Consider the following 13,621-nt stretch of genomic DNA (forward strand, 5'->3'; position numbering starts at 1 on the left):
AGACAGCAAATGTTTATTGATCTGTTTGTGCATAAAGTACAAAAAAAAGTTATTCCAAAGTTGTTTGGAACGTTGTTGTTCCAACCCTGTATGATTTTTTTTTTCTTCTGTTGAACACAAAAGAAGATATTTTGAAGAATGCTGGTAACCAAACAGTTTCTGGACCACACTGACTTACATATTATTATTTTTTTCTCCATACTATGGAAGTCAATGGTGCTCATCAACTGTTTGGTTACCGACACACTTCAAAATATTTTTGTGTTCATCAGACGAAAGAATTCATACAGATTTGGATCATCTTAATAATTTACTCAATGATGAAGGAATTTTCATTTTTGGGTGAACTATCCCTTTAATTTTTTTTTTTTTTTTTGGTATTTAGAATTTACATTAAAACATTTACAATATTTGCTAGTTATACATTTGATATATTGTTAAGTTTCATTTTTTAATTGTAATATTTGTTTTTATGTTTTTGAAGACGGTCCCTTATTCTCACAAAGGCTGCATTTGTTTGGGGGGGAAAAACAGTAATACTGTGAAATATTACTACGATTAATGATATCTGTTTTCTATTTTAATATATTATAAAATATAATTTATTCCTGTGACAGCAAAGCTGAATTTTTAGCATCATTACTCCAATCTTCATTGTCACATGATCCTTCAGAAATCATCCTAATATCCTGACTCGTACTGAACACAAACTATTGAACAGTAAATTCGTTGTTTTTCTGCAACGACATTTAATTAGCCATAACTGCCAACAACCTATATACAACTAGTACATTTTCACCACCAATAAAAATAGTTTAGTTTTTTGGTGTGTTTGCCATAAATGCTAGAATTTAATAAATAATAACAATAAAAATAAAAAAGCATAATTTCTTTTGTTTTTCATTTGTTTTGAAATATCATGAAGTTCACCACTCTAACACCTTAGACCATATTTGTTTTCCTTTATTTCTGTTTTATGTACACAATCACATTTTGACAAGTGTCTTGTCTATGTGGATCTACATAATGGTCTTAAATGGCTACATAGAGTATTACAGTACACTAGCGGTGAAGAGTTCAGGAATGTTGGGCAGCTGGCCTGTGCATCAGTGAGTACTAACATGACATGATTGATATACAGTATATTACATTGCATTTAAATGGTTTCAGTGCCTTTTATGTGCTGCTTAAAACTGAGCCCATATAAACTGACTTGCTCTTTTCTCTCGGCAATGAGACACAATATTACTAAACACCCAGCCCTGCAGGGCAGAAAATATGTTTTATTTTTTTGTCTCTCAGTTGATTGGAGTCCTTTACGTATGACATGTAGGCCTATAAACCACTATTAAACTGAAGCAAGCCTATATTTTATCCTCTATGGTGTCTCTCAAGGGTTTGAGAGCACATCAGCATTTCTCTTTTTCTGTGGGAAGAAACCCGAGTGCTGGAAATGTTCTGCCTCTGTCACATCTGTTTAAAATCATCTTCCCCATTCACAAAGGAAGGAAGAGGAAATGCCCCGAGAGCCCATGAAGTCTTGAAGGTACACATCTTTCTTCCTAATATGCCTCTGCAGATCTGCTCAGCTACTTATGAAATACGTCTCCGTGTTGGCAGCATCTAGAATCAACCTTTGACCCCTCAGATGTTTCTGCAAGACAGGCCGTTTCATTAACATTCATCCTTTTCCTGAACTGATGAATTTTAATTGGCCGTGACCATCTCTCTGCGGAGGGTTGTGATGGCCGATGATGCTAATGGTCTCACTTCAGGAAAGTCACTGTACCCTTGCTCACCTTTCAGACTTATTCACCAATTACTGCAGTGCTAACTTTGACAGTTCAGGACTTACAGAAACTGGATGGCTTCTCTTCCTCGCCTCAGCTTAAGCCCACTAACCACCTACAGTTCGTTTACTGACTGTCTGATGCCAATTGGGCACAAAAATAGCAATATCTGGCAGAAATCGACACTTCCAATCGGATTGGCTGCTAAAATTCGTGGTGTTGTAGGCCCTATACAGAATAAAGCTGCACGACTAATTGTAAAACACCCACGCAATCATAAATGACAACAATTCGTATGTATGTCTATTAAAACTTGGAATGAAACAGCTCCACAAACAGTCTTTTCAACCACACAGTATCATTATTTATGTTACAATAATCCAAATTATTGCAGAAGCACTGGAATAAAAGTTTATAGTTCAGATATATGAACCCTGATGTCTACGGCAGCGATCAAAATAGAGTAAATCACCTAATAAAGATTGTATTAATTACATCGTTACACCAGTGTGTGGTGACAAATGACTGTTAAAAAATTATTTGTCATTGAATCATACTTTCAATAGATTTGTTAAAAAATGCTGATTCATCCAGTAATAAAACAAGTGAAGTCTTTATGAGTCATTAGCCCTCTTTCACACAGTAAAAGTTTACCGTAAATTTACCAGAATGACTTTACCGTTAAATACACAAATATGCTGTCCACACGTTATCTTAACGGTAATTTACCAGTAAAGACTGCATGTCTGAAAGGGGCTTTCGAATCATTCATTCAAACCGAAAAAAGTAATTCAAATTATTTAAATAGTTTTTAATTAGACTCATCAATTAACATTTGGTCAGAACCTCTAGTAAATTACATGTTATTTTGCTTAGTTGTCTATTTACTTTGTTCTCGCGCTTCAAGCAAGTATGGTTGAGCTTCTTATTATATGTGAATATAAGCCTAAGTTCAATCTGTTTATCATATAAAGTGGGCGTGTCTCTTCAGAAAATTTGGTCTAAACCGTTCACTTCATAAGAATTAGTTGGTCGATCTCTCAAAGTGTCAAAGTGGTAGTTGCTTAGCTGTCAATGGAGGGACATAACTGGCTCAGATTTTATTCACAATATCTTCATGTGTGTACAGAAGATGAACGAAAGTATTACAGGTTTGGAATAACTTGAGGGTGAGTAAATGTCGATTAGAATTTTTGGGTGAACTATCCCTTTAAAGGGACAGTTCACCCAAAAGTGAAAATTCTGTCATAGTTTGCTCACTCAACCTTATGTTGTTCGAAACCTGTATGAGTTTCTTTCTTCTGTTGAACACAAAATAAGATATTTTGAAGGGTGTTGGTAACCAGACAGTTGACTTTTTGAGTTTTTGTCTTTCTTACATTTACATGTATTCAAAGCGACTTACAAATGAGAACAATAGAAGCAGTTAAACAACAGTAGGACAACAAAATCTAAGTGCTATGTCCCTTCTCAGTTTAATCTAACGCAGAACACGTAAAGTTTTTTTAATATATGTTTTTATAAATAGAATAGAAGAGAATGTGTTGTTATTACTTGATCCATTGCTGCAAAAAAAAATGCGTCTTCAGCCATTTCTTGAAAATTGCTATGGACTTGAGTTGGGTAGGTCATTCCACCAGCAGGGAACAGTCATGGTAAAGGTCCGAGAAAGATATTTTGTGTCTCTTTGACATGGCACCACAAGACGACGTTCGCTTGCAGAACGCATGTTTCTGAATGGCACATAAGTCTGAAGTAATGAGTGTAGGTAAAAGAGAGCAGAGTCAGTGGTTGTTCTGTAGGCAAACGTCAGTGACTTGAATTTAATGCGAGCTGCAACTGGCAGCCAGTGCAATTTTTTTGAGGAGAGGAGTGACGTGTGCTCTCTTCGGCTCGTTAAAGACCACTCTAGCTGTCGCATTTTGGATAAGTTGCAGAGGTTTGACCGAGCAAGCTGGAAGACCAGCCAGAAGAGCATTACAATAGTCCAGTCTGGATAGAACAAGCACTTGGACAAGGAGTTGTGTAGCATGCTCCGATAGGAAGGGACTGATCCTCCTAATGTTGTACAAGGCAAATCTGCAGGACCGGGCAGTTCTAGCAATGTGGTCCGTGAAGTTCAATTGATCATCAATTACAACTCTAAGGTTCCTGGCTGACCTTGATGGAGTTATGGATGACGAGCCTAGCTGAATGGTGAAGTTGTGATGAAGGGTTGGGTTGGCCAGGACCACAAGTAGCTCTGTTTTCGCAAGGTTTAGTTGAAGGTGGTGGTCCTTCATCCAGCCAGAGATGTCTGTCAGACAAGCTGAGATGCAAGCAGCTACCGTCAGATCATCAGGCTGGAATGAGAGGTAGAGTTGTGTGTCATCAGCGTAGCAGTGATAGGAAAAGCCATGTTTCTGAATCACAGATCCTAGTGATGTCATGTAGATGGAGAAGAGAAGTGGTCCAATCACTGAGCGCTGAGGCACTCCAGTAGCTAGATGTTGTGACTTTGACACCTCACCCCTCCACGACACCCGGAAGGACTTATCTGTGAGGTAAGATTTGAACCATTGGAGTGTGGTTCCCGAGATCCCTTCATCTTTAGGATTGACAGGAGGATCTAGTGGGTAACTGTGTCAAAGGCAGCAGACAGATCCAGCAGGATGAGAACTGAGGATTTGGACGCTGGTCTTGCCAGTCTCAGAGCTTCAATTACTGAGAGCAGAGCAGTCTCAGTTGAGTGTCCGCTTTTGAAACCAGACTGATTGTTGTCCAAGAGGTTGTTCTACCAGAAAGACTCGGGAGAATTAATACTGTAAAAATGAACATTTATTTTAGAGCTCAGCAAGCAATCAAGTTATTTGGCGTAGGCCCCGTCCGTAGCTCGCATTCCGAGGGTACGGAATCTGCATATCCTGCCTGAAGACGAAGCACCCGACGTGGTGGCGTTGGGGGGGATGGAGTAAGGTCCCGACTTGGTGGTGGTTGGGGAGGATGGAGGTGGTTGAAGCGACAACATCTGCGAACTCAGACAAGTGTAAGTACCACCCTTTTATGCTGGCTATTAGGATATGATTGGATAGATGAGAAGGCAATAAGCGGTGTCAACGTATGAGTCTTCCTGGTAGATCTTTTCTGAGTAAGATAGGAAGAGATCTGGTTGAAAACAACTTGTTCAATTGTCTTTGCGACTAACAGAAGAAGGGATACCGGTCTGTAATTTTCCAGATGTGCTGGATTTAGAGTGGGTTTCTTAAGCAGTGGGGTTACCCTGCTTAAATGCTGTGGGAAAGGTACCAGTGTGAAGAGAGGTGTTTATGATGTGCGTGAGTGTGGGTACAACTGAGGAAGAATTGGCTTGAAGTAGGATAGTGGGAATAGGATCAAGCAGATAGGTAGTAGGGCGATTGGAAAGGAAGGGTTTGGAGACTTCTGCCTCTGAAAGCAGAGAAAAGGAGGGTAGAATGTGTGTTTTAGCTGGTAAAATGTGTTTGTCAGTTTGTGGATTGGTAAATTGGCCGCTCATTTTAGCAGTAGAGATATTAACCGAGAAGGAAGAGAGGAGGGATTGATAAAGACCAAGGTCAGTAGGATCTTTCGATTTGTGCCACTTCCTCTCTTCACCCCTGAGTTTAGAACGATGTTCGTGGAGAGCATCAGCTAACCAGGGGGCAGAGGGTGTGGCGCGAGCTGGCCTAGTATACGTATACTATAGATTTTCTATAGATATTCTTACTATAGTCAATGGGTGTTATCAACTATCTGGTTACCAACATTCTTCAAAATATCTTCTTTTTAGTTTCTTCTAAAACATTATTTTTCTACAATGACATGAGGGTAAGTAAATGATGACAGAATTGATGTTTTTGGATGTACATTTCTGTCCTTATAAGATAAACCTAAATGGCACATATAACCAACCCAACTGTGATTGGTCACTTTTCATGTTGGTCAGACAGAACTTCCGATCTTGACCAGAATAAGCTGCAAATCTTTCAAGACTTAGCAGTGAAAAGTCTTACTATGAAACTTCTCTGCTTATAACTTTTAGATGACAGTTTAGATGACCTCCCAAGTGTGAATAATTGATCATGTCTTCTGGGAGAAATCCAACTGTGGACACTCATGTGGCCAGATAAGCCTCTTGCTTGTGGTTATGCTAACAGCTGCTGTGGGATTTCAGACAGCAGAACAGCTATTATGAGCGTCTTCAACCTGATTCTCTCTGAGCGATGCCTCCGTGGAGGAGTGCAGGGATAATTAGGCTCGTCTCATTTGGCATGAACTAAAAGGCTTTGTGTGTCGTGGCAACAATGAAGACTAATTATCATTAACATTCATCCTTGTGAAGCTTTGGTTGCTAATTCTGACTTCCTTTGTGTATTTTCCATTGCTAGGCGTTGTGAAGTCAAAATGACAACATGTAGGCCTAGTTCCATTTATTGCTATATGCATGAAATATTGCTAAGAGGTTGCTCCTTTAGTTGTACCTCATTTAAATATCAGCTTTGTCTCAGGTGTTTCTCTAAAACATTATTGGACACCTTTTTACCCCTCATCGTGTATAACAGTGGTTCTCAATATGTGGGGACCGGAGGTATAAAAAGGGGGCGAGGCAAGGCTAAGGGATAGTCAGCAAATTATGCAAAAAAAAATAGTTTTTATAAATCTTTGGGGTGATACAAGGCCTGATTGTGAAATTGTCCCGCTTTTTATGCAGCCACTTGCCACACATGTAAATAACTGAACAGGACATATTAATTTGACATACTTTATTACCTCAAGATACCCACTTGAGCTGTAGATGGCACAATTGAAGAATCAGAATCTATAGGGAGCCGTGTAAAAATATAAATGGATGCATGGTTCTGCAATATGCTTGTGAATGGACTGGAGAACTTAAAGCAGACGGGGAATCTAACGTCACAAATACCAATAATTACTTTTTTTCCATAATATGGAAGTCAATGGGGACCATCAACTATTTGATTTCCCACATTCTTCAAAATATCTTATTTTGTGTTTAACAGAAGAAATAAATGCATACAGGTTTAGAACAACTTGAGGGTGAGTAAATGAGTAAATGGGTGAACTGTCCCTTTAAGTTGTGCTGTAATAAAATCATTAAATACGCTAATTATATAATTAAAATTGAAATTATTAAATATCGTAATTCCAGAGCTCCATGACCAATTAATTTACATGGCTTTTGCAGTATTTACTGATTACAGGAGAAGGTTTTACTCTAATTATTTTGAGAAATGTTATACTGTACCTGATAAAATATTTTAGAGCTAGACATAATTAGGATGTAGGCATACATTTTACCTACATTTATACTCATTAACTCAACTACTAACTCATTAACAAAAATTACTGGTCTAAATAATAAAGTTCAAACTTTACTAAAGGCAAGTGAAAAGTCAGTAAAAAATAAGAACAAATGCATGCATTTCAAGCATATAAATACATTATAACAAAAGTTACAAATAAAGTCATTTCTAACTGTAGTGTTGGACCAAAGTGTAATCATTTGGACAAAATGTAAAATAAAAATAGTATTCTGTATAATTTAAATATAGATTCATCTTTGTAAGAGCTGTTTTGCTTGATTTACAATGACAGACAGATAATTTTAAGCCCCCTAGTGGCTCACAGCCCCCTGATTGAGATATACTGATGATTATTAAACAAAAGTCTTTTTTTTTCAATTTAATCTCATTGCTTTCTAGGTGAAACAATGGAGATATTAAAAAGATTGTAATATGATTTTTTTAATATGAAGTGATTTTTCCATCATTTAATTTCTACATATTTTCTCTGAATGCACACGAATACTGTATGTATTTTGCCTATGAAGTCATCACCTGTAAAGTACTGTTTAACCTTTATAATTCTTTCTGTATGTTTCACCACTGGCCCTATACAGAGTAGGTTAACTTTCCCATGTTAGCAATAGAGCATTAACAATAGACTTATTTTTGGCATCAAAGCTTTCAGCAATTACACTAATGAGACCGCAACTGTGAGGCCAATTAAGTTTTGCTGAAAATAAAGCTGTGAGCCTTGTCTTACATCTTGATCTGTTAAAATATGGATTTGTTTATAAGGTTGAAAGAAAGAAAGAAAGAAAGAAAGAAAGAAAGAAAGAAAGAAAGAAAGAAAGAAAGAAAGAAAGAAACTGATACATTGCTTGCAGTGTCTGACAGAAAGCTTCATGAACTGCAGTAAAGCCTGAAGAAAGTATATTCTTAATTCATAGTTATTATTTGAAAATGAAATTTCTGAAACACATTTGTCTCCAGCCACTGTGGATAGACTGATAGTTCTGGAATATGTCTGTCTGACTGTATTGTCAATTAGAGAATCAGGAGAAAGAGGATCCATCAGGTTTTATTCTCTCTCTTGGCTCTCTAAATTTATGATGTTTCCAGTGCTGGTGAAGATGGTTTTTACACATAAAGTCCTAAAACAACTCATTGAGTGTTTCTTTGGCTTCTTTTGATTGATGCTCTGTCTTCTTTCTGGCCCCAATTTTATAAACATGCATATATGTTCCTTTATATTTTAAAATATTATTGCTCCAGAGGCCCCTCTCCGTTTTTCATTTTGATAGGCTGAGACTATTGATGTAGGTCCAGGCTCTATCATTTTATACTGTAGAATTTCTGTGTGTCTTGGAAGACATAGAAACCATAAATCATTAAATTAATTGACACAATGTCATACTGTCCGAACCCTCTCAATTTTAAGTGTCGAATCTGACATTCTTATCCACATGTACAATGATTTAACTGTGAAAGTAAAAATGTACATGGAAAATGTATAAAACGATACACACAAGGCTTTAGTTATAGCAATGGCATAGTGTGACTGCACCATTTGTCATTTTAAGTTTCAGACGCGTGCTTAAGAGCGCTGCCTTTGAGACCACTGTCGATTCTGTGTCTCTTTGTAGTTCCACAACCTCCAGGAGCTGCGTCACAGTGCGTCTCTGGCCACCAAGGTCTTCGTTCAGAGAGACTACAGTGACAGCACCATCTGCAAATTCCAGACCAAGTTTCCCGCAGAGCTGGACAGCAGGGTAAGTTTCAAATGAGGGTTTGGGGCGACATCTGATGTGTTACTGCCCTGTATGTAGGCGCAATTCCCATGAGGCATTGCTTTTTTTCCTAAAACTTTTGATTGCATCGATCTTAAAGGGATCATACAATGACAAATCAAACTGTCCTTGATCTTTTGAAATGAAAAGGTCAATGTAAACCTATTGTAATTTATCATACTCAAAATGCCTTCCCCTGTTTACTGACAATGTCTCCTTCTGAACTTTTCTGACGTCATAGAGATGGATATACTGTATTGACGCATGTCGATCCGTGTTTACACATTAAAAGCACTTCAGCAACTTGCCCAATTTTATACTACCATTCAAAATTTTGGGGTCAATAAGATTTTTTGTATACCTTTTTATTCAGCAAGGATGCATTCAATTGATTAAAAGTGAAAGTAAAGACTTTAATGGTTACAACATTTTCTATTTCAAATCATTCTGAAATGTTTTCCTTTACTTTTTAGAATGTAAAAAAAAAAAAAACGTACTCGGTTACTAACGTAAACTCGGTTCTCTCTAGGAGAGGGAACGAGTACTGCGTCGAAAGAACGCTACGGGAAAGATATTTCTTTGTCGAGATTGAAGCCAAAAATTAATCCTTAATTTTGTAATATTGTAAAACGCTTTTCTGAAGCATACAACCTAGGCGGAGCAATACAGCTCACCCATTGGCTGCTCTGCCAGAAAAGCACAGCCTATGCGAGGCCAGGACGCTGACCAATGAGGACGCTTCGCGCCCTTCTGCGTCACCTCCCGCCCAAACAGGCGTGGCCTAGGCCTATAAATACGAGCATAGCTGTCTAACACGCCGATTTTCGTCAATGAAGCGACGCAGCGTGGACACGCACGGCATGAGACGCAGTACTCGTTCCCTCTCCTAGAGAGAACCGAGGTTACGTTAGTAACCGAGTACGTTCTCTTACGTAGAGTTCTCTCGTACTGCGTCGAAAGAACGCTACGGGAACCCTATGCAAACCGCCGTGCGTGTTCTTGGATCGACACAGACACCTAAGGGCGCGCGCGCCCTGGTATACAAGCGCCTACCCCAAGAAGTATAAGGAGAGCGGCTAAAATAGCATCATCCCTTATAGTAGTGCCTCTCAAGGCATAATAGCATATATATGTAAATATAGATATATATGAGGGGTAATAGCATGCTCATGGGACACATTGTCAGTGAGTGATGCTTAAAACATTGAAGTGACCTGGGCCGCAGCGCGGGGCAGGAGCACTTATACATATTAGACATTGAAGTGACCTGGGCCGCAGCGCGGGGCAGGAGCACTTGTACATATTACCATTGAAGTGACCTGGGCCGCAGTGCGGGGCAGGAACACTTATACATAGTCTTCTAGACCGAGAGCAGTTTAGCCTGCAACGCAGGAACCTCTAGGTTATAGAACCTAATAAATGTAGACGGGGAGGCCCAGCCTGCCGCCATACAGATATCTTGTAACGAGATTCCGCTATACCAAGCCCATGAGGAGGCCATGCCTCTCGTGGAATGTGCTCTGATGCCCAAAGGGCATTCCAAGCCTCTAGATGCGTAGGCTAGCGCAATGGCGTCCACTACCCATCGAGACAGACTCTGTCTCGTTGCGGCTCGTCCCTTGGAGCGCCCGCTGAACGAAACGAAGAGCTGCTCCGTCTGTCGAAAAACAGCGGAGCGGGACACGTAAGCTCTTAATGCCCTGACCGGGCAAAGGGAGCTATTTCCGTCCTCTGAGGCCGGCAGGGCCGACAGGGAGATGACCTGAGCCCTGAACGGTGTGTTGAGGGACTTAGGCACGTACCCATGCTTCGGTTTCAACACGACTATAGAGTCGTTTGGCCCGAACTCCATACAAGAAGCTCTCACTGAGAGCGCTTGCAAGTCTCCCACACGCTTCACTGAAGCGAGAGCCAAAAGAAACACGGTCTTGAGAGACAGGTGTTTCATGTCAACTGAGTGAATAGGCTCGAAAGGGGCCCCTTTCATAGCGTTCAACACTGTAGAAAGGTCCCACACGGGGACTGAAGGAGGCCTTGGAGGGTTTAACCTCCTGGCGCCTCTCAGGAAGCGGACCACCAGGTCGTTCCTGCCTAGTGAACGGCCAAGCGTTGGATTAACGAACGCTGATATGGCAGCCACATAGACTTTGAGCGTGGATGGGGTTCTTCCCTTATCCAATAGCTCTTGCAAGAAGGAGAGAATCTCCGGTTCTCCACACTGAAGTGGTGACAGACCTTGATCTGAACACCATCCAGAGAACACCGACCATTTGGAAGCGTAGAGCCGTCTAGTAGACGGAGCCCTAGCTTGTTCGATCGTGTCTAACACTCCTCTTGGGAGGTTAGCGGGTACCCGTTTATGGCCCATACGTGTAGGGACCAAAGCTCGGGGTGAGGATGCAAAATCGAGCCCTTGGCCTGTGAGAGGAGGTCTCTCCTCACTGGTATCGGCCACGGGGCAGTACTTTTCAGTCGCATCAAAGCTGGGAACCAGGTCTGATTCGTCCAGAATGGAGCAACTAGCAGTACTGAGCATCCGCTCTCCCTGATACGCTCCAGCACTTGAGGCAGGAGTGAGACAGGAGGAAAAGCATAGAGCGGGCGGCGGGGCCAGACTCTGGCCAGCGCGTTCGTGCTCTTCGAAAAGAATTCTGGGCAATGAGCGTTTTCCTGGTTTGCAAACAGGTCTATTTCCGCTCTGCCGAACGTTTTCCACAGCAGACGCACTGTCTGTGTGTGTAGGGACCACTCTCCAGTGGGAACGTTGTTCCGTGAGAGTCTGTCCGGGCCTACGTTCAAGTGGCCTGGCACGTGCATTGCTCTTAACGAGCGCAGGTTGTGCTGGGCCCACACCAGTATGCGTTCCGCTAACCTGAATAGGTTCCGGGATCTCACGCCACCCTGGCGGTTTATGTAGGCTACTACCGACATGTTGTCCGAGCGGACCAGGACGTGGTGTCCTTTTATCCGGGGACAGAAGCGCCTCAGCGCAAAGTCCACTGCCATCATTTCCAGGCAGTTTATGTGCGGTAGTTCGGCTCGCTCTGACCACTGGCCAAAGAGCGGACTGCCGTCGAGCAGTGCTCCCCAGCCTGAGGTGGACGCGTCCGTGGACACCACCTTCAGGCTCGAGGAAGTCCCCAGGCTTACACCTGACCGGTACCAGTCTGACGCTCTCCATGGTGTCAGGGCTGAAATGCATTCCTGAGTGACCTTGAGGCGATAGCGACCGTGTAGCCATGCTCGGCGCGGTACGCGCGCTCTCAACCAGAACTGTAGTGGGCGCATGCGCAGCAGGCCCAACTGCAGCACTGTTGAGGCTGAGGCCATGAGGCCCAGCATTTTCTGAAATCTCCTGAGTGGCACTATGTGGCCGCTGAGGAAGGATTTCGCCATTTGCAGGGTATTTCGCCTGCGCTGTGATGACAGCTGTGCTGTCATAGACAGTGAGTTCAGATCCAGTCCTAAAAAGGAGATCCTTTGACTGGGAAACAGTGAACTTTTCTCCCAATTGACCCTCAGACCTAAGCACTCGAGGTGATCGAGTATTAGTGTCTTGTGGTGAGCGAGTTCTGACGGCGATTGAGCCAGAATTAGCCAATCGTCCAAATAGTTCAGAATTCGAACGCCCCGGAGTCTCAGGGGTGCCAGCGCCGCGTCCATGCACACTGTAAATGTACGAGGTGCTAGGGATAGGCCGAATGGCAGGACTGTGTACTGATATGCCCGGCCCTCGAAGGCGAATCTCAAAAATCGCCTGTGACGTGACGCAATTTGTATGTGAAAATACGCGTCTTTCAGATCTATTGCCATAAACCAGTCTTCTCGGCGAATTTGCGCGAGGATACCTCTGGTCGTGAGCATTCTGAACTTCCGCTTTGCAAGCGTTTTGTTCAGACGCCTTAGATCTAAAATGGGTCTGAGACCCCCGTCTTTCTTCGGTACCAGGAAATATCTGCTGTACAGGCCCCCTTCGCTCTGAGCTTGAGATAAAGGCTCTATGGCCCCTTTGCTCAATAGCTTCGCTATTTCGGCTCGAAGTAGATGTGCTACTTCTGTTTTTACCGTGGTTTCGACTTTTCCCGTGAAACGGGGAGGGCGTCGATAAAACTGTAGCGAATAGCCTCTTTTTATAGTCTCTAGCACCCATTCTGAAACCCCGGGTAGTCCTTCCCATGCATCTGCACGTGTGACTAGGGGTTGAATGTAATCTGGGCTCTGGTCGCGAAATGGCGGCGACACGAGAGCAACCATGTGCTGTGACATGGACGCCGTGGCGTCTGAGGCGGGGGACATGTTTAACACAGTATGCGTCCCGCGCGCGCTCGACTCTCTGAGTTGAGAGAGAGCACGCGGGGCGAGCCCTACGGGGCTCGTTATGTTTGTGAATAAACGTGGGCGCTTGGTGGCGGGCACATTTATAACACCGGGGACACTGTGTTTGTGTACTGACTGACCGTTCGTTAGTTTCGTTTTTACAGAAACCGCGGAACGTGCAGTGTGTAGTGGTTGTGGGCACTGGACAGTGGGCACGCTCACTACACGTAAAGCACAATCGGTGTGAGCCGATTTTATGTGTGCAAACCCTGTGTTGAACGGGGCTGTGCTTGTGTGAATGAATGGGCACTGGGTGGGCATTGCAGTTACACACATTACACCATCGGCCTTGGCCGGAACACCAGAAATTAAACTCTTTTTTAGATTTATCTGGGTCGCCGTGAAAACGGCGTTTGTGTGCAGG

General features: G+C 42.4%; 1 protein-coding gene across 2 annotated transcripts in view; it reads left to right on the forward strand.

Moving 5' to 3' along the window:
- Positions 1 to 13,621, forward strand: part of golga7bb (golgin A7 family, member Bb) — a 74,295-nt gene that overhangs the window by 12,074 nt on the left and 48,600 nt on the right. For both annotated transcript variants that reach the window (XM_079635706.1, XM_079635707.1), the window contains exon 2: positions 8,737 to 8,862. In XM_079635706.1, the coding sequence (XP_079491832.1) occupies positions 8,737 to 8,862 (126 nt within the window). The remainder of the gene's footprint in view (positions 1 to 8,736; positions 8,863 to 13,621) is intronic.

The sequence above is a fragment of the Phoxinus phoxinus genome, assembly GCF_949152265.1.
Source record: "Phoxinus phoxinus genome assembly, chromosome: 14".
Taxonomy (NCBI): Eukaryota; Metazoa; Chordata; class Actinopteri; order Cypriniformes; family Leuciscidae; genus Phoxinus; species Phoxinus phoxinus.